Source organism: Ammospiza caudacuta, chromosome 6 (genome assembly GCF_027887145.1).
Source record: "Ammospiza caudacuta isolate bAmmCau1 chromosome 6, bAmmCau1.pri, whole genome shotgun sequence".
NCBI lineage: Eukaryota > Metazoa > Chordata > Aves > Passeriformes > Passerellidae > Ammospiza > Ammospiza caudacuta.
Window position 1 is genome coordinate 61,149,657 of NC_080598.1, and position 20,184 is coordinate 61,169,840.

Consider the following 20,184-nt stretch of genomic DNA (forward strand, 5'->3'; position numbering starts at 1 on the left):
GGGTCTAGCAGTGTCTGTGTGACATGGCATTGTCTTTGGGGATGGCATCCCCATCATCCTGCTCCAGGGCCATGTGCCACGATTCCCTCATGGGAATCAGTTCTATGGGGAAGGCTGAGCCCCTTTGGTGACACACAGCCACGCTGTGGGTCTAGCAGAAGCTGCTATGACATTCATTGTCTTTGGGGACGGCATCTCCATCCTGCTCCAGAGCCATGTGCCACTTGCTTGGTCACACTGCTGTGGCCAAACCAGTCACTTCCCTGGGCCATTCCAGGATGAAGGTGATGGGAGGCTGAGCTAGCTCTGCCACCAGGGGGAATGTGGACCCATAGCCAGCTTAGGGACCCACACAGATCACTCCAGAAATCTATAGACAAGCAACAGGGTGAGACCAAAAATCCGCTCCTATCCTTTATCAAAACCACTGCCACTTACTTAGGATGCTCCAGGCATGATTCAGCACTCATTATCTTCATTGAGCTGGAGATTAGGCTGCAATATTCCCAGATAATAGCTTTATTAGCTCTGTATTATTCTTTCAACATTATTTATTTACACTGAGTCAAGAACACTCAAAGCTTTCGCTGAAACAGTAACACCAGTTTGTCAGAAAACATTTTACACTGTGCTTTTTACAGGAGCAAAGATCCTGTGTAGAAGGAGCTACCCCAGGACAAAAGTACTCTTGTCACTGAGGTCTTTTTGGCTCAAGGAAGCTGTAGGTGTTTTGAGTGCCCTACCAGATGCTAATAGTGTGGAAAGGTAATTTTCTAGAATTTCAGCCCAGGCAATGGACTGTTGTGTCCCGTTACCTGCTGTGCTGGCTCTGCCAGGGCTGCTCCTGGCCCAGGGACAGCTGATATTCATGGCACAACTCACCAGGGTGTTTTTCTAGAGCTACCAGGACCTGTCTGCCTCCAGCCATCCATCCTGTCACTGCACAGGCTGGCACCAACCCTCTTTTGGCTGGAACAAGATTGCATTCTCCCTCCCTGTCCCCTGAAAAAGGAATTAGACTGATTTAATGGTAAATGCATGGGCTCTTGGCTTTGGCCTTGCTCATCAGCCAAGACAGCACCTGGGCCACTGCAAAGCTGTGGCAGCCCAGAGAACCAGTCCTGGGTACAAGGAGTTGGCTCCAGGAAGGGCTGCCTGGGAGGTCCTGCTCTATGTGCTGGAGATGTAACCAAGTCCAGATTTTCCTCTGACTTTGTGTCACTGCAGAGGATGACTGTGGGGGATGACAGCAGCTGAGAATCCATTCACCTTTGCCCTATCCTTATGACCTTGTCATGGAAAACAGGAGCTGACAGCCTGTCCCTCCAGACAACCAGCTCCTCCCTGGGATGCAAAGCACCTTTTCTGGCACAGAGTACTCCACTTTCTCCATTTCATTCCAAGTGGCTCTCTTTGCAATCAGAGCTGCTGACCATCCTATTAGCACCTTGCTCAGTCTGGATTAAAGGGACTCACATGACACTGGGGTTTTTTTTGGCCCACATTCCCCCTGTGAGCTCTTGGCACCCATTGCTTCCAGAGCTGAGCACAGCCCCACATGACACCTGACCCACTCCCTGGGGAGGATGCTCCAGGAATGTCATATCCCCCACCTGAGCCCAGCAGAGCTGAACATGCACATTCTTGACAGCCCCAAAGGGCCCTGCTCTCCCCACTTCACTCCTGGAAGAAGGATTCCCACTTGGGGAGTGACTGCTTGTGATGTACCCAGCACAGAGATGCTGTGGCTCCCCAACAAACCTGGCAGATGCTGGGGGCCAGCTTTGATGTGTACTTCTTTGTTGTTTGAAGCAGTCTCTCCTGGAAGGGCTTGAACTGGAGGCTGTGTATAAAAGCTGCCATTGTTTTTATTGGGCTGCCATCCACGTGTTTATAACACAGATGCCCTGAGTGATTCTGCTGGCGGGAAGCAGAGGTGAAGAAGCTCCTTTGGACGTGCTCAGAAATCATCTCCACATCCAGGACTCCTTCTAGAGATGTTTAACATCATCCATCTTTCAAGCCTCTCAGAGCAGTGCCACATCTCTGGGGTTTGGTATAAACACTTGAGCTCAGAGTCAGTGAGACAGAGCAGGGCAGTTACAGGATCTCCTGCGTCAGACGTGGTGCAATCTGTGGCTGCTTGGAAACGCCCTGGCAGAGAAACAGGGGATCTGGGAGACTCACCTCTCCCTTCCCAGCCCAGCCCAGGGGCAGCCTGCCAGCCCCAGAGCACAGGCACGAAGCCCTAATGGAGCTACAACACAAACTGCTCGTTTGCTTGCTGTTTGTACTCCACATCAACCAGAGCTGTCTGGAAGAAGCTCTGGATAATATTTGCTTGTGGGCTCCTCTTCAAAATTCCAGCTCCAGCTTTCTAGAGCTGCTAGGAATGTAGCAATGCCCTGGCACTGCCTCTAACTGAAGCTCTTGCCAGCCAAGAAGAGATAAATTTGTCCCTTCTTTTGAACCACAGAAAGGGAGTCTCCATCCCTCTCCCCACCTGTGGTACACCCACCTACATCCCACCTTGGGCTCTTCTGCTGATCAGCCACTGCCACCACCAGCCCAGGTCCATCTGCTCCCCGTCTCTCCCATACCCATCCCTTTCCTTTGGGACATACCTTCCCTGGGTGCAGATGTCCGGCACCAAGTCCTGGTGGCTTCTATGCCTCCAGCAGTTCCTGGGACTTGGACTGGAAGCAGTCTTGCCCAAGTGCAAGGAGTGGATCAGTGTCAGAGGGGGGATGTGGACATCCCTGCCTGTGCTGTGCCTCCCTGACAGCCCCACTGTGTGTGAGAAAAGTGCACAAACCGGACATTCAACTCACTGAGCCTTTGCACAAGGCCAAGGAATTATCAGATGCTCTTGTGGCTCTGCAGAGAAGCCAGGATTCTAAGGGAAGGGTTACTGATTGCATTTTGGCCCTGGGGAGCTGTGTTGGACAAACTGCTGTATAATCACTGCACAGTCCAGCCTAGAGAACAGCGCTGTAATATTTTTCTCTTATCATCGTGCAGCTTTGGAAGCTCTTATTTGATCTCCTTTATCCATGTGAATGTGTTCAAGAATGCAGCAGCCTCTGCCTGCAGAATAGTTCCTATTGTTCCCTTTGTTCATGGATCTGGGCTGTTCCTCAGCCTCCTCTCTCCCTTCCTGCAAAGAGACACACTCTGCATGGTCAAAAAGTATCTTTACAACTTGATCTTAGATATTAAGTCAGCTATAAGAAGGGCAGAGGGCATATTTTCCTGAATATTGCAGCTTTTTGTGATGCAGAGGTGAAAGGTACCATAAGCTCACACAGAGAATTAGCTGCTTTTAACTTCATCCAGGATCTGCTCAGCCATGCCCAACCTGCAAGCTGCTCCGAATTAATGCTGAAAGTGGAGGGCATTGGATTGGGCATATTTGGCTTATCTAGCTGTTCTTCTTGAAGTGCTGACCCTCTTAGTTTGAATAAATCCACAGTAACACAGTAAATCAGTCTGGAAGAGAAACAAAGAATCTGAAGGCCATGAGAAATACAGATCTGCATTTCAATTTTTTATCCTGCTTTTTTTTCTGATACAAAAGCTTACACATGCCTTCATGTTGAAAACAGGCTGGAATTGACTTAGATATTAAAAGTGTTTAACTTGGAGACTTCTTTTTGTGAGTGTGGAACTGAATTCAGTGCTTTTCAAAAGCAGGCCTCCAGCTTTGCAAAAATGTCTCTCTGATTTCTAGATCAGCCCTTTCTACTTCTCCTTTCAGACAGGTCTGCAGCAGGTTATCCTAACATGATCTGCACAATCTTTAAACCCCATAGAGTGCACAGCTTCAAAATAAACCTCAAACAAACCTCAGCTCCATCTAAAAACCCATCTCCTCTCCATCCTCCTTGTGGAGAACCCGTAGGAAAATGTCAAATTAAACAAATGAGAACTTTGGCACAGCTGAGTTAGATCAGGCTGAGTTAGTCATCAAAGTTACAGCTGGAGGTTGTTAACCTGTTGATGATTTCCAAGCAAATTATTTTCTGTATTCTGTTTACAAAATAAGAGAACTGAGATTTTTGGTTGAGCCTGGAGGCTGATGCATCACCAGCCATGGTAAAGCAAAGATGACATGGGGCTTGCTTGCACACTGAGGAAGGTGTGCTCCTTAATTAATCCTGAGTCATCACTTCCATTAGGAGCAGGAGGGAAGGATGGCACCAGAGCCAGGGGCCAGAACCTGCTGAGAGCTTGATCCTGCACTGCCTGTGGCACACAGGAGTGGTGAGACACATTGGAAATCACTGGCTCAAGGCTGGATGTCTGCTTTGGCTTTCCTATCTGCCTCACTGGGAATTCCTTTAGAAATCCTCGCTGGGAATTCCACCTTAGACTGAATTTATGTGAGCAGGAGGCCAAATAGTTATTTAATTGGTTTTAGGTCATGTTACATTTTTGGGTACTGAATGAAGCCAGGGAAATCACTTACTGCTGCTCAAGTCTGATGGATATTCAGTGCTGTTAATCACAGACTTCATAAATTGTAAATTAAGGTTCCCAAAATAATGAGATTTGTATTTGTTTATTTTTAAGTTGAAGAAGTTGTCTCTTTTTATTGAGATTTTGTGCTTTCAGGACATTAAGTGGTTTTTCCCCCCCACATGCAGCAGCAGAAACAACCCCAAAAATTAAAACCTCTATCACAGTTTCCTGACTCCAGAAACAGGAATTTAGAAAAACATCCCCTTCTTAAAGATGCAACTGAGACCTTTGGACATGGGCAGCATAGGTAGGGGCAGGCATTTCGGTTCACAAGGGACCAAATTCTTTCTACCCTGATCTCTGAGCAGTGGACTCTGAATCTGCCATTGCTGAGCATTCATTATTTGATCTGCAGACTGAGGAGGAAAAAAACCCCAAAAAGCAGCTGATGTGCAATGGAGCCTCTCCTCTGCTTTATGGCAAAACCCCTTCCCAGAGTGTGGAAAGCAGTAAAACCCTCCTGCCCAGCACTTCTATTTTCAAGCAATGTCAAGGTGAAAAGACCCCAAAGTAAACCCTGAATGTCTCTTTCCTCTGCTCGGCTCACAAAGCAGGAGCAAAGAACAAACCTCCTTTCCTGTCCCTCCTACCTCCCTGAATCCCTTCTCATTAAGGAAAGAAAAGGTCAATATTGGTGGTGTTGAAATGAAGCACAAGGACCGAGCTGCCTCCTGTGCCTGGTGCAGGGCGCTGAAAGAGCCAAGCGTGAAACAACATTTTCCAGAGCCTCCATCAGCTCAGGGGCTGTTTTGGCCTGCCAGTGTGCAAGGAAGGAGCCTGATTGCAGGAAGCAATTTGCAACCAGCCCCTTAAGAGACTAAGGGGGATAAAAAAGCATCTGTGAGTGGGTCATAGCTTGGCTGTTCCTGACAGAAGTTTGAAAAGTCTCCGGCAATTTGGGAAATTCAAGAGGCGGTGGACACGTCCCACCAGGATGATGCTGAGGAAACCTGAGGCTTGCCACAGCAGAGAGCTCTTGGTGAGACTTCCCATCTTGGCCCTAGCCACTGTCTGCCCTCCTCTTAGCATCTGTTTGCCAACTCATCCATGCAGCAAAGCCCACACCTGTGCCTGTGTTGTCCTCATCACAAGCACAAATTCTCAGAAGTGGCATGGAGAGATGGTGTTTCCCACCCCACCAATTTACCCACCCATCTCATCTCTCTGCAGCTGTCTTCTGCTTCTCCACAGCTTCCTCTCCATGGCCTGGTAGATGCTGTCCTGGCCAGGCATGGATTTGGTCTGTCATAACCATCTTGCTCCACGTTCAATCCCAACACCTTCATGTTTCCTCCTGTGCTGCATTTTACTCTTCCCATTCATACCTCATCATCCTCTTTGAGACCTGCCTGGTGATGGTTGCAGAGATCAAAGCTGGGACTGGCACCCAAGGCTTTGAGGCTGTACCTCATGGGGAGTAGACTCCTGTATTCTTTCTTCTGTTTTCTTGTCTGTTCATCTCCATCCACTGTTGCCTCTTCTCTTAAATCTTCTGGCACTCTGGGTGCACAGAGATACCCCTTTGGTCTGTATTTATCTATCACTTATGATGCTGTTCTGGGTGCAATATGAGAGATATTGCCTAAACCTGGCTGAAAAACAGGGGCCAAAGCCCCTTGGCACCAGCATCACAGTGATCTATGTGCTGCAAACTGAGCAGGGATGGAAGGTTTAAGTGTCCCAGAACTTTGCAACAAATACTGTCCTGTGAAAAATAGGAATATTTTCCATTTTTATTGCCCTGATTTGGTATCAAACTAAGTGTTTAAAAAGCCTGACTTTTTTCCAGAGATGGAGCATTTGATTTTTGACCAACCTTCCTCTTGCAATCTTAAATCCGTTTTAGAAGGAACCTTTTTTTAACCTCTTTTTTTTTTTTCTTTTTCTGTGCAAACAGACATAATTTCTACACCACTCAATTACTCCTTTCTTGTGTACCAACAACACAAGGCATTTACCTTGGCAGACCAGGTAAAACAGTGCCCTGAGGGAAGCTGAATAGGTCCTGGTAATGAGTTACAGTGTCTAACACTTCCCAAGTACAATTCCAATGATTTATGACTGCTGACATGACAAAGATTTTGTCTGGGAGTGAGGAGTGATGGTTGATGTCCCTTTAAATGCTTATCATTTCTGGCAGCTTAATTGAATCCCGTTAACAGATGCAACAAAACTGAGAGAAATGAGAACCATTTCTCCTTCTAGGAGTCCTCGTCAGAGCAAAGCAAAGATGGTGTTGGCATTACTTCCCTGTTTTCAGGAATTCTTCTTTGAAGTCAAAGGGTGCAGAAATGATCTTCATAAAAAGAAAATGCCACCAAAGTAGTATTTTATCTTCATATTTGATTTTGGGACACATTGGCAGGGGAACAACCTCCCATGATGGGTGGTAAGAAGGGGCCCTTGGAGAGTTGCTGCAGTTTTCCCCTGTGGAGTGAGGCATCCCTCATTCAGCAATGCAGAGAACTTGGGCTTTGGTCCAACTTGGAGCCTTGCCATCCTCTTGGGGGTTTTGAAGCCTTTCAGACCAGTTGAGAAAACCTCAGATAACTGTGACAGCCAGGGCATCCAGCAAGGTGTCCTGGGAAGAGCTCTGCAACACAAGAGCTGCAGCAGATGCAAGGCAGGAATGCAGGCATTCCTGCAGGCAGCTGGGAGTGCTGCAGGAGCTCCCACTCTGCCTGGGTGGCTGCAGTACTGCAAAGGGGCAGCATTTGCTCAGCACCCAAGAGAGCAGCAAACCCAAGGCAGGTGGAGGGAGAAAGCTCCATACTTCAAAGCTGCTGTGTGCAGGAGAACGCTAAAATGTGGGACATGGTTTTCAGTAAGGTTCATCCATAGCAGCAATTCACACCTGTGGCATAGAAGCACTTTTAGGAAAGTTGTGCATACAGCATGTCCTCTTACAGCAGCTGAGCTGTGCTAGTCTCTCATCTGATTTCATGCACCAGGGTGTTATCTTTTTCTTGGGAAAGCCATGGAACTGGGTAGAATTTAAATTATACCCCGGAGAAGCTAGCTCACTTCTCTGACAGAGGTCATAATGAGGGAGTTGGGATTCCAGTTATAGCTCAGCACAGCAGATGTAGCTGGTTTTGCAGATGATAAAAATACAGCCTTGTCTCAGGAATGCTGGAGAAGTGAGGCATGCGGGTGGCTGGCTTCTTTTTTTCAGAGCTGTTGTTTAACTCTGGCTGTACTGTGCAACAGTTGTTCCCATTGGGAAATCAATATTTACAGAGTAAACAGCAATGAGACATGGGCTGGGTGCCATCCAAGCACACAGCAGGACCTGCTCTGGTAAATGCCCACACTTCAAACTGTAAAAAATGTTACTCCTCTCTCTTTTGGGGTAGGAGTACTTTTCATTACGAGTGATGAATACTGCTTTATTTTTACTTTGCTCTGTATGCTTTCCAAGGCCAGCTTGCAAAAAAGGAGGCAGCCATTGAAACATGGAAAGCTACATTTATATACTCTCCTATATCAAACACAGCTCACCTCTTCCAAGCAGAATTTAGTGCTCAGTGCACAGAATCAGCCACCCACCCCAAAGGAAAGCGATTTATCTGAGAAAGTTATCAGAACTAATGCTTCAAATACTGAACTTCTAACTCGAGCTCCTGCTTGCTCTCATCTGTATGTTATAGAATCATAGAATTGTTTGGGTTGGAAGAGACCTTCAAGACCATTTTGTTGAAACCCCGCCTGCCATGAGCAGGGACACCTTCCATGAGACCAGGAGGCTCAGAGCCCCATCCAGCCTGGCCTGGGATGAAAGTGTTACAGGGGCCTCCTCAGGGATCCTGCAACTCCACTGCCTACAGAGACCTTTTTCTGGAGGACAAACACCAGTGACCTGCCTTCAAGGAGCAGGTCAGTCACTGAGACTCAGCTGGGACTCACACAGACCTGGCAATGTGAACTTGGTGCTTTGCTGTTCCCCAAGGCACTGCCAATGGAGGAATGGCACTGCCACTCTCACTTTACCTGGATACTATGATGAGTCCATGTCCTCTTGGATTTGCAACAACACACTGAAAAGCTGTCTCTGTAATACTGCCTGGCCCTGTATTCCCTCCTGTTTGCAGAGGCACAGCTGTAAGGAAAATGTTCTGTCTCTAATCTCTATTTACACAGGATGGTGATAAAGAAATTCCTCCACAATCATTTAATCTCTCTTTGGGCTGACACCGCCATCTTTGCTCAGCCCAGCTCCAGAGCAGCAACACATGCAAACGCCACACAGTGATTTGTGGGCCAGGGAAGGACAGTCATGTGCAAACAATCTCTGTACCAAAGTACCCCTCAAGTCTTGTGCTCAATTTTGAACCTCTCACTGCAAGAAAGACATTAAGGGGCTGGAGAGTGTCCAGGGACAGGCAATGGAGCTGGGGAAGGGTCTAGAGAACAAGTCTGATGAGGTGCAGCTGAGTGAGCTGGAGGGATTCAGCCTGAAGAAAAAGAGCGCAAGGGGGGACCTTCTCACTCTCCACCACTCCCTGACAGGAGGGTTGAAGCAGGTGGGGTGAGTATCTTCTCCCAGATCAAACGTAACAAAGGAAATGGCCTCAAGTTCTATGGCAGAGGTTTAGATTGGATATTAGGTGAAATTTATTCATTGAAAGGATAGTCAGGCATTGAAACATGCTATACAGGGCATGATTGAATTACTATCCCTGGAAGTGTTCCTAAGGTGTTTGGGTGTGGCATTTTGGGACATGGTTCAGTGGCGGGTTTAGCAGTGCTGGGGTAACAGTTGGACTCAATGATCTCAGACGTATTTTCCAACCTGAACAATAATGTGATTCTAAGTTTTTTGCTGAGCACTATGAGTGAAAATGAGTCAGATGAGTATCCCACCAGACTGGACGGTACTGAGAGGAAGGACAGCCCCATCTTCTGGAAGCTGAGGTGATTGAAGCTCTTGCCCAATTTTGGCAAGAGATTCGTAGCAAGAAGCCTGTTTTGGGGTGGATTTCTGCTGTGAGTTCAGCTGGCTGGCTGCAGCAGTGAGGTGTCACTGGCATACGTGCTGTCACCACCGTGAGCTGGCCTGCTGGTGTCAGTAAGCTCTGAGCAAGCTCTGCATGAACTCACTGCCTGGCCCTAAAGAATTGGCAAAACAGGAAACTCTTTCAAAGGTGTCTAAGGACTTGATGTTGACATTTGAATTTCCCTTTCATATCGCTGCAGCATTTTTGTCCAGGCACTTTATCCCTGCAGCGCAAAGCTGTCATTTATTTGTAGTCAGAGATTTTGTGCTTTTGAAATGAAAGCCAAGGCAGACAGAAAATAAAAGTATTCCAAGCCACTTTAGTGCATTAGACAAGTGTTAATTAGGGGAAGCTGAGGCTTTCCAGCCCTTGGGGTGAAGCATATCTTGCGTACAAATAATTCAGAAAAAGGCAAAGCTGTTCTGCTTAGTGAGATTTTTGGTTCTATATGGTTTAAGGAAAATACAGAATGTACTCATCAGTGGAAACAGAGTTATAGCACAGTGAGAATAAAGGAGCTGATGAGGTCCAAGGCCAATGTAGAATGTGTGGCCACAACTGGGAAAGCAGCATCCTTGCTCAGCCAGGCACACAAGGAGGAAAATGGGCTGAGAAAACACAGTAGGGTTATTAAGGGAGCTCCTCTGGTCACAGTCCTACCTGTGAAATGGGTTCTGTCTGCTCACAGCCTGTGATCACAGCAGCAAGCAGGGTGCATCTCACCATCTTCCCATGAGCTTCTGGGAACCAGCTCCCAAACTAACAACTGGCAGTGATGGTTATTAAAAAAAAAACACTCTTGAAGCTGTACCTCATGCTGGCCACATTGTCCTGCCAATTTCTAGCAAATTGTGCACTTGAAAACTATGGAAAAAATCCACCAAGAATCTGAATATAACCTCTTAGATGAAACTCTGTCCCACTTGCCCACTTGTTATCCAGCTCAGTAAATGTTAATGCCCTGCCCCTGAATTCAAATTCCCATCAGAGCCATTTTCCCCAGACAATGGCATTTTTGCCCTGGTAATAACAGAAAGTGGGCATTTTCTCAGAGGAAATTAATTTGGCTGTTTAGAAAATCCCTTCCCACACACCAAAAAAAAAAAAAAAAAAAAGTGGAAACAAAACCTTTTCAATAATCTGGGAAAACATTATCACACAAAACTTCTTCTGTTAAAGGGAAACACTTTCCCCAAGCCATTGAGATGCTAAGGGACAGCACATTATGTTAATATTGTCTTAAATGAAGAAAATTAGATGTCCTTGCATTTAATTTTACCAGTACACATACCTTCCATTGAAGTTCTGACTTTATTTCAAAAGAGTGATTCATTCATTTATCTTTTGGTTAATTTTAAACTTATTTTAGGAATCATAATAAATTTCACTTTGACAGTGCAGAATGATTAATTTCTCAGTTACATTTTTGCTTTCAAGTGTCTGTTGGCTGTTAATAAAATAAGTCCTTTTACATTTTCTTCAAAGTCACAAAACACAAATTCATGTGGATGCTTTGGGCCAAAGGAGGGGGCTGAAAACCTGTCTGGCAGTGGGAATTTAGCTGAAAGGAGGAGGGGAGCTGCTGTCTTACCACTCTGGGGAAAAGTGCTGCATTTGTTCAGCCAAAACTGCTGCATGTGGAGGCAATGGGAAAGTTGGGACTGGGTCTGCAGAGATCCTGGTTTAGAGGGTGGAGTCTTGGGCAACAAACATTACATTTTGTTAGAAAACCACTAGTGCTTTCACAGCCCAGATTTCATAAACCTAATGTCTGTCTGACTGAAAGTTAAGTGTCTTACAGCCCTGCCCTCAGTGTTTGCTTCATGGTGAATGCTGTAGCAGGGTCTGTGTCCATCTCACAGCTGCTTTTGGAGTGTATCTAGAAACACTCATGTCTCTGAGACTTGGAGAAACATGTACGCTCAGAGGAGCAAATTGCCAGCTAGCAGAGATGGGCAGCCACTCTTGGAAGCCACTGGCTCGGGCTGAGGATGAGCCTCAAGTGCTCAGGAGTGAGATTTTTACTTTGTAAAACCCACAGTCAGAGCAGAATGCTAAACTCAGGTGCTGATGCTCTGGACCACTGCAGTAGTGCAAAGGTTCTTCCACCCTCAGAAAAGGATTTCACCGGGAACACTGGTGCTACAAAGCAATTTCCATCCCAAGCCAGCAGCTGTGTTGCCATCACAGTGGAGAAGGGAGAAAAACATTGAAGCAAGTTGGAATTGAGCAAGGGATATGTCAGAAAAGGAGTCCTCTCTGGAAGACATAGTTCTCGAAACCAAAAATCTTTCTTTTACTAAAGTATTGCACATTTCTGTTAGGGAGAGTCCCATTTAGCTGTTGCACTTCAGTCACTTAGCTGTAAACCAGCAAATACCACTGAACATATTTCCTTTCTTAAGGAGCTTAAGATCATTTGACAGTATTTCCTCAACTGACCTCCCACAGCCATCGCACAAAGTTCAACTCCCTTCCTAGGGGCAGGACTCTTTGGAAGACTACATGTCCTGAAGTGTCCCTCTGCAAAACTTGGGTGGGAACACAATTTGGCCATGTGGAAACAGCCTGGTATTAGCAGTATTGAGGGAAAGGTTTGGGCTGTGACACCAGCTCCTGGCAGAGGAGAGAAAGGTGGTGCTTTTGCACTGCACTACCCATGATCCAGTGAGACAGAAAGGGTTGTCAGTGGGCAGAAGACTTCCAGGTTGCCCAGAAGGGTTTCCATGTGAGGAGAACCTTTGTGCCAAATACATCAACCAAGGGAATCTATGGCCTTCCAACAGAAGGAAAAATCAGAATTTTCCTTGGAGAGAATTGAAAACTTATGAGTGAAAGTCAGTGCTGGAATGTCCCCGCATGTCCATGTGGATCTTGCTATCCTGCTACACCAGAGTGTCAGGAGGGGATCTAAGCAGCCAAGAAATGCCCTCTTGCTCTGGGGACTTCCATGGCATGGGCAGCACAAGGCAGAGCCCTTCCGTGGCCTTTGCCTTCAGCAAGGCCCCACTTTGGGCAAACCCTGAATTCCCTGTGAAAGCAGCTCAGATTTACACCGCCCGGCCTGAGGGATGCCAGAGGACAGACAAGCCCAACAAAGGTGCCAGTGCAATCCAGCTTAGGTTACAGCTTTCTGCCCTTGTGTCTCTGGAGCTGAGGAGGGGAAGGCTGTGTGGCTGGCGGTGACTTTCACCAGCTCTCGTGCTCAGGGCCCTGGGCACCGGAGGGCTGCTTGGTCTCAGCACAGGCTGGAGCAGGTAGAAATGATCACCTGGCTTGGAGAGCCCTGAGATGAGCATAGATGAGGAGTGTGCAGAGAAGGGACAATCAGCACTGCACAGCTGCCTCTCTCAGCTATCAATCACAGAAAATTCAAACATAACTATTTGGGTTTTTGGTTTTTGTTGTCTTTTGTTTGAAGCTTTTTCCCCCACAGGAAAACGTGTGGCATTTGCCATATTGTACACCTGGATTTGAGTGGTCCACTCTCAGTGCTGCCTACATGGAACTCAAAATCATGCCTTTGCACGTCTTTCTCCTGTTATGATGTTTCAGTTCAAGCGATTGACAGGTAACAGCATTTCTCTTTTCTCACCTGGAGCTCAGGAGCTGGGAGAGCCACCCAACCCCTAGATTAACCCTGGGAGGGTTCTGTAGTAGGGTAAGGTGGCATGTTGCCAGTGGCTCAGCTGCCAGCCCCTGTGCCAGCCAATGTGGAAGGCTCATCAGTATGGAATGAGTCAGCTCACAGCTGCCAGCAGCTGGGCTGTGTCCTGCCCCACATTGGTCCTGCCATCAAGTCAGAGACTGCAGCAGATGGCCAGAGGGGAAGCCAAAGTGACTTCAGCAAATCAAGTCTTCTTCACGCGTGGGTTCCTTCTATCATCGTCTGCTCCCATTGGCAAGTGGGCAAAGCCTTTCCTGAATGTAATAAAGCCTTGGAAAATATTGCAATAGTTTTAAATATGTATAATTTGCATTATTATAATACTGTAATAACTCCATTGTAAGATCAATGACATTGAAACAACACAGGGTCATAACAGTGGCACACCAGCTTCTTCCATTCACTGTTACATGAAGCACACCTGACTCTAGAAGCATGCTGTTTGGAAATGAGCCACTTTCCCACCATTTCCTACATGTTTTGTGTTCATGTCATTTTCATCTGCTTGGCAAACACAGCCTGGGACTGATGTGGATAACAGACTTTCTCTATTGCTTGGTTCAGCCGGGTTTCAGATCAGTGCTTCCTCTGATCTCCCTTCAGCTTGACCCACAACTCTTGCAGCTTGGAACTCACCTCAGAGTGGTCAAAGAATGTGAATAGGGACTAGAGGCATCACAGCCTTTTCTGGAGGCAGCTCCAACCTTGGCAGAAGTAAAACAACCTACAGCCTCCTGGCATGAGGCTTTCCCACTACCACTGATCCCACCCCCAAAGCCAATTCTCTTGTCCCAAGGCTGAAGGTGAAGATGAGGAGAGTACAGGGAAAAGCAGCTGCATAAAGTTGAGCACTAGATTGAAGTTGCTATTAATGACTTTATGAAATGACATTACAAAATACTCTGGATTGAAACTAGCTCCCTATCACAGTAGTATGGAATTGTTTAGGTTGAAAAAGATCTCTAAGACTGTAGAGCATCCAACCACAAACCGGACACTGACAAGCCCACCTTGAAACCATGTCCCCAAATGCCACATTCACACATCCCTTAAGAGCCTTCAGACATGACCATACCATTAATTCCATGGGCAGCCTTGACAACCCTTAATAACTCTTACAGAGGATAAATTTTTCCCTAGTACCCAATCTATGCCTCCCTTGGCACACCTTGAGGCCGTTTCCTCTTGTCCTGTCCCTTGTTACCTGGGAGCAGAACCTGACCCCCACTTGGCTACTCCACCCTTCTGCCAGGGTGTTGTAGAGAGTGAGAAAGTCCCCCCTGAGCCTCCTCTTCTCCAATCTCAGTCCCTCCAGCTCCCTCAGCTGCTCCTCATCAGACCTGATCTCCAGACCCTTTCCCAGTTCTCTTCCCTTCCTTGTGCTCAGCCATTTGGGACCTGTTGCAGCATTCCACGCTGGCATGTTTTAATCTAACCCTTGCTAGCTCTGAGTGGGAGATTAACCCCTTTTCTTTGCAGTGACCTAACTTGCAGTCTGACTGCTGTCTCTGCTTGTTTCCTTGCATCACCCCCACAAAATTAAAAATCCCTTTGCATCACCCCCACAAAATTAAAAATCACCATATGAAAGAAACCGCTGCTAGAGGGGAGTAGAGAAGTCAGCAAGTACTTTGTGGGCAATTCTGTCTTTTATTCATCAGTGGATGTGATTTGGGCTAGCCAAACGGTTGGAAAGGCTTTTTCCCTCTTCCCCTTCTCAGAGTGCTTTAACAAGACAAGGAACCAACTAGAAACCAGGGAAGATTGATGTTCTGGGGAGGGCAAGCACGCCTGCAGCCATTCCCTTGTTACGCTTTCACAGGACCAGAGTGGAATACGTAAACCTCTGGCTCCAGCTAGAGGCCACTCATGGCTGGGTTTCTAAGCTGAACAGATCTCTCCATAGGAAGTATCACTCTGCTCTGTTATGGTATGTGGTATGATAGGCCCAGTATCTCAGAGGGAATGAGAAGACCAGAGAACAGAGAAATTGCTTGCTTCCCGGGAAGTGGCTGAATATCGCTTGTCTCTGAGAAGTAGAGACTACATTTTTTTCTCCTTTACTTCTCTGTGCACAAACTCTGTTTTTTCACCTTAGACAACATCCTTATCTCAACTGACTACTTGTTTTCCATCTTATTTTCCTCCCTTGTCCCCCTACGAAGGCAAGTGATTGAGTGGCTCAGTGAACACCTGGCATTCAACCAAGGTGAACCCACTACAACCATCTTAACAAAGGGTAGAAAGGAACACTCTGGAAATGACTGACATGTCAGCCTCATCTCTGTTCCTGGCAAGATCACAGAGCACGTCCTCCTTGAAGCTATGCTAAGGCACATGGAGAACAGGGAGGTGATTCAGGACAGCCAAGGGTAAATCCTGACTGACCTACCCAGTGGCCTTCTATGACAGAGCAAGAATATGAAGGGACAAGGGAAGGGCTGCAGGTGTCATTTATCTGGACTTCTATAAAGCCTTTGAACATGATCCCCACAACATCTTCTCTATATTAGAAAGATGGACTTGGTGCCTAGACTGCTGGATGGATAAGAAATGGCATGCACGATGATTCCAGAGGTCAACAGCTCAGAGTCAGGATGGACATGGGTGACCAGTGGTGTCCCCCAAGGGTCTATTCTGGGACCAGTGATTCTAAATATCTTCATTAATGATGTAGACAAAGGGAGCAAGGGCATCCTCAGAAGATTTGCTGATATCACCAAGCAGAGCGGAGCAGTAGCCACACCTGAAGGATAGAATACCAACCAGAGAGATGTGGACGTGCCCAAGGAGTGGAACCATGGCAATTTCATGTGGTTTTAAAAAGATCAAGTACAAGATGCTGCACATGGTTAAGGGTAGGCCACAGGATACATCAAGGCAGAGTCTGGCCCGTGGGCACAAAGAGGATGGGAGGAGCTCCTGCCTGTCCATGTTGGGTCTGCCTCTTGGGTCTGCCCCAGGGCAGTCAGGCTGTGACTGCAGCCATGTGTGCCCCTGTGTCTGTGCCTGGCACTGCCGGCCCTGCTGCCCTGCTCCCAGAGCCCTATCCCCGGGCAGAGCTGTTCCCTGGCCAGGCACAGCCCCATGGGCTGCTCCCTGCTGCGGCCCGGGCTGGCCCCAGAGCCGGCTCCCCCTGCGGGTTTCCCCGGGCTTGCCGCGTGTCCCCAGCCGGCTGTGCCCGGGCAGCTGCCTCAGCCGTGAGGGCTGCAGAGCTGCGGGACCCCAGGGCTCTGTGCCGGCCGCCCTGCACAGCTCCCAGCTCCAGCTGCCAGGGCCTCAACGCCCGCCGTGTGCCCTCCTGCACCCATGGACAGCCCATGCCCCGCTTGCTGCCCTCGTGGCGGCACTGCTGGCCCCAGCGCTCTCCAAGGCCTTCTCCAGGGGCACCTTCCTGCGGCCTTCCAGTCCCTGCCCGGGAGCCAGCAGAGACCTGCACAGGGGCTGTTGGCAAAGGCCTGCAGGGACAGCGCCAGGGCCAGTGGCTTCCCAGTGACACAGGGAGGCCTTAGGCTGGAGATGGGCGAGGAATTCTGGCCTCGGAGGCTGCTGAGGGCTGGCCCACGCTGCCCACAGGAGCTGTGGCTGCCCCATCCCTGGCCGCGTTCCCGGCCACCTTGAATGGGCCTTGGGGCAGCCTGGCCTAGCGGAAGGTGTCCCTGCCCTTGGCAGCAGGGCTGGAAGAAGAAAATTTCTAAGGACCCTTCCAAGCCACGCCATTCTGGGATTCTGTGATCTGAGGGGCTGGGGGTAGCTCAGCTTAATTTCTGTCTTGAGCCAATTCATCACTTTCAGTTTGGTTGAGTTCAAGGAGTCTCTTCAAGATCCCAGATCCACTGTGTTACATTTACCACTACTATAGGCCTGATTGAGATCAATAAAGTCTTCCACACTCCACATTCTGTAAAACTGCATTTTATTGAAACAAGAACAAGGAATTTTCCAGCTTGCCACTCTTAAATTCGCTAACTATCAGGCATGAATATGGGTCACAACAGATAGCGACACTAGATATGGCTTTATATATATATAAAAATTATATCGACAATGTAATATATTATAGGCATGCAGTGTATAATACATATTATAGAATTATATTCAAATATAATGTAAACAGAACATGTATGTAATATGTATCATATATATGTTATAAATATATCTTTTATGGAACACCTTCCATACAATAACATACTAAGAGAACAATAGATAGTTAACAACAGTCACATCAGATAGCTAAACTAAATATGCCCTCTACTGTTAGTATTTACACATAATTACATATTCAACTCCTTAATATAACTTTTTATCCTGACTACATAACTACATTATCACATACTTTATCATAACTACATATTTTTATTTTATAATATTCATATTAGTATTTTGATTTGTTCTATGGTAATTTACTATTATATATAATTTATAAATAGCATAGTCTACAATAGGAATACACAATATATATATATCTATGAAACAAAAATCTAGATCCATCTATATAAAAAAATTGCAGGTCAGCTCCAACACTGTTGTTCCAATGCTGACGTCAAGATGTCCCTTCCAGGAACAAGGAGAGACTCCATCCATTGACTGATCCTCAGCCAGCAGCGCCCATTTTTTCTCTTGGTCCTTTTGGCCCCATTTATTTTCTCTTCCTGTGTCCCACATTCACACTTCTTCCATGCTCTTTCATGCCCTGTTTCAAAGGCCAGGAACAACTTCATGTTGCAGGTGGACTTTTCAGACTTTGGCCCTTCATGTATGACGCATGTTCTCTTTGTGTGCTTTTTCAGGAGTGGGAGAGTTCACATGTAAGCAGGGCTGAATGCAGGCTGGGTGCTTTTTTCGGAAAATGAAATGATACAAGGAGGTAGAATAAACCCTCCCGTGGCTCTCCATCTGCTGAGGTGGCAGGAGAGGCAGTGGGACCTTCTCCAGAGCCTTTGCATGCATCCTCTCCTCCACCAAATTTGGACTGCAAGGTGGTGCTCTGCTGCCAGCTGTGAACAGCACAAGCACAGCTCTGTGCTCATAGCCATGACTCCTCCGTTTCACTGGGTCAATCTTCAGCAAGAAGGATTCTTTTGTACCACTTTTTCAGAACCTGGTAGTCATGGATGGCCTGGGCGTGGGCATCCGGCTGCTGCGCCAGGCGAAGGAGGAGATTGTATGTCCCACCTGTTTGAACATCTGCAGGTAAATGGATGTGCTGAGGGAGCCTCCGGTTCCCCACAATGAAGTGGTTGAGGCGTTTTGTTCGCACACATAAGCGCAGGCTGTCCAAGATATCCTGCAGTCGTTCCAGGAGATCTCTCCTGCGCCACGATGAGGCGGGCATGACATTGAGCAGGTGCATAACAATGGTCTTCATGGTGTAGGTGGAAAAGCAGAAGCCCAGTGGAAGTCGGGTGAAGAACTGCAGGCATTTGAGGTACAAGCTGTCAGGAGGGGCCTGCCTGGCAATGTGCTTGAAGAACTCAGCCTCTGCCACAGCGTAAGACTCGGGCCAGATTGTGCTTGCTGTGTGGGCCTCTCTGGTCTGGCTGCTGACAAAGATGGCTGAGTCATCTCTCCGCACCCCAAAGAGCATCTCAATCCTGAAGCTTTCCCTGGTGTTGGTCACCTTGAATTGGCAGGAGCGTGTGGAGGGCAGCAGCACTAAATGCCAGTTGTGGGACTGAGGCAAAGCTGGCCAGATTGCTCTCACCAGTTGATAGAACCAGCGGGCAGTTTTCTGCACGTCCAGGTAGGAGCCGGTGCACAGGGTGTCCAGGAGGCTGGGATCCTGATTCCTCCTCAGCTCCTCTTCGGGGTGGTGCAGGAAGCACAGCATGTTCTCAGCCTGTTGCTCCCTGGTGCAGGTGCACTCCAGCTGCACAAGGACACGGAAGTTCCTCATGTGCCCCTGCCCTGCACTGTCCAGCTGCAGGTGGAAGCTGTGTCCTCGCGGAGGAGTCATGGGGATGAGCACGCGGTACACCACATCCTGCTCACGGGGACTCCAGCCTTCAAAGGCACTGCCCACCCCGATGGCTCTTTGCAGGACTGGGTAGAAACTGTTTGACAAGACATGCCTAAAGTAAGGGCTGTAATTGTCCATCAGGTTCATTGTCCACTGACAGCCTCTCTGCAAGTCCTGTACAGGCCACCGGATGCGCTGCATTATAACTTGTCCAATGCGATCGTCAAAATCGTCTTCTTCTTGGACTGCAATTGCAACATTGTTGTTGTTTGCTGCCATTTCAGCCTCATTGACAGCTTCATTTCCAAGATTGTCTTCTTCATTTGCAGCAACATTGCCCACTTCCTCTTCATTTGCACCACGGTTTTCTTCTTCATCCTCCTCTCTCCTCAGGCTGCTTTTCCACCCAATAAACCACAGGACCAAGACGTAGACCAGGAGCACAGCAACAGCTAAGAGCTGCAAGAGCTGCACCTGCTCCTGGGTGTGCCGCTCCACTTCCTGCTCCAGCTGAAGCCTCTCCCATTCCAGGTGTTTTGCACGCACTTCCATGCGCAGACGTGTTTCCTCATCCAATCCCTCAGCCACGGGCTGTGGGTACTGGATGAAGCTTTCCAAGAGCATGAAAAGGAATACCATGGGACCCATGGTCGGCAGGAGGAGGCAGAGAAGCCTGTGAGTGGGGCGGGAAGGGAGGGAACTGCTGGTTGCTGGATGGAGAATAGGATCCTCAGGGATCTGGGCACAGGAAGCACATGGCCACAGACAGCATGCAGGCCTCCAGGCCTGTCTCGCTGCTCCAGCAGCAGCAGCAGCAGCCCTATGGCCTGCCCAAGGCTCTCCCACGAGGGGCTGTCCCTGCATGCAGAGGGAGAACCCAGCCCCAGGGGCAGTGTTTCTGTCCCAGCCCTTGTTCCCAGCCCAGCCTCCCCACCACGTGTGCACTCACCGCTTGCCAAAGCAATGCAGGGCCAGCGTTACCTGCTGGGGCCTTTTAGAGCTGCCCGCTTTGTGACACGTCCCCCGTGATGTCACACGTG

General features: G+C 48.1%; 1 protein-coding gene across 1 annotated transcript; it reads right to left on the reverse strand.

Annotated features, from left to right (window-relative positions):
- Nucleotides 1-18,241: 18,241 nt before the first annotated feature.
- Nucleotides 18,242-19,792, reverse strand: LOC131559366 (inositol 1,4,5-trisphosphate receptor-interacting protein-like 1). Its single transcript, XM_058807694.1, has one exon. The coding sequence runs from the start codon at nucleotides 19,790-19,792 to the stop codon at nucleotides 18,242-18,244; it is 1,551 nt and encodes a 516-aa protein (XP_058663677.1).
- Between the last annotated feature and the right edge of the window lie 392 nt (nucleotides 19,793-20,184).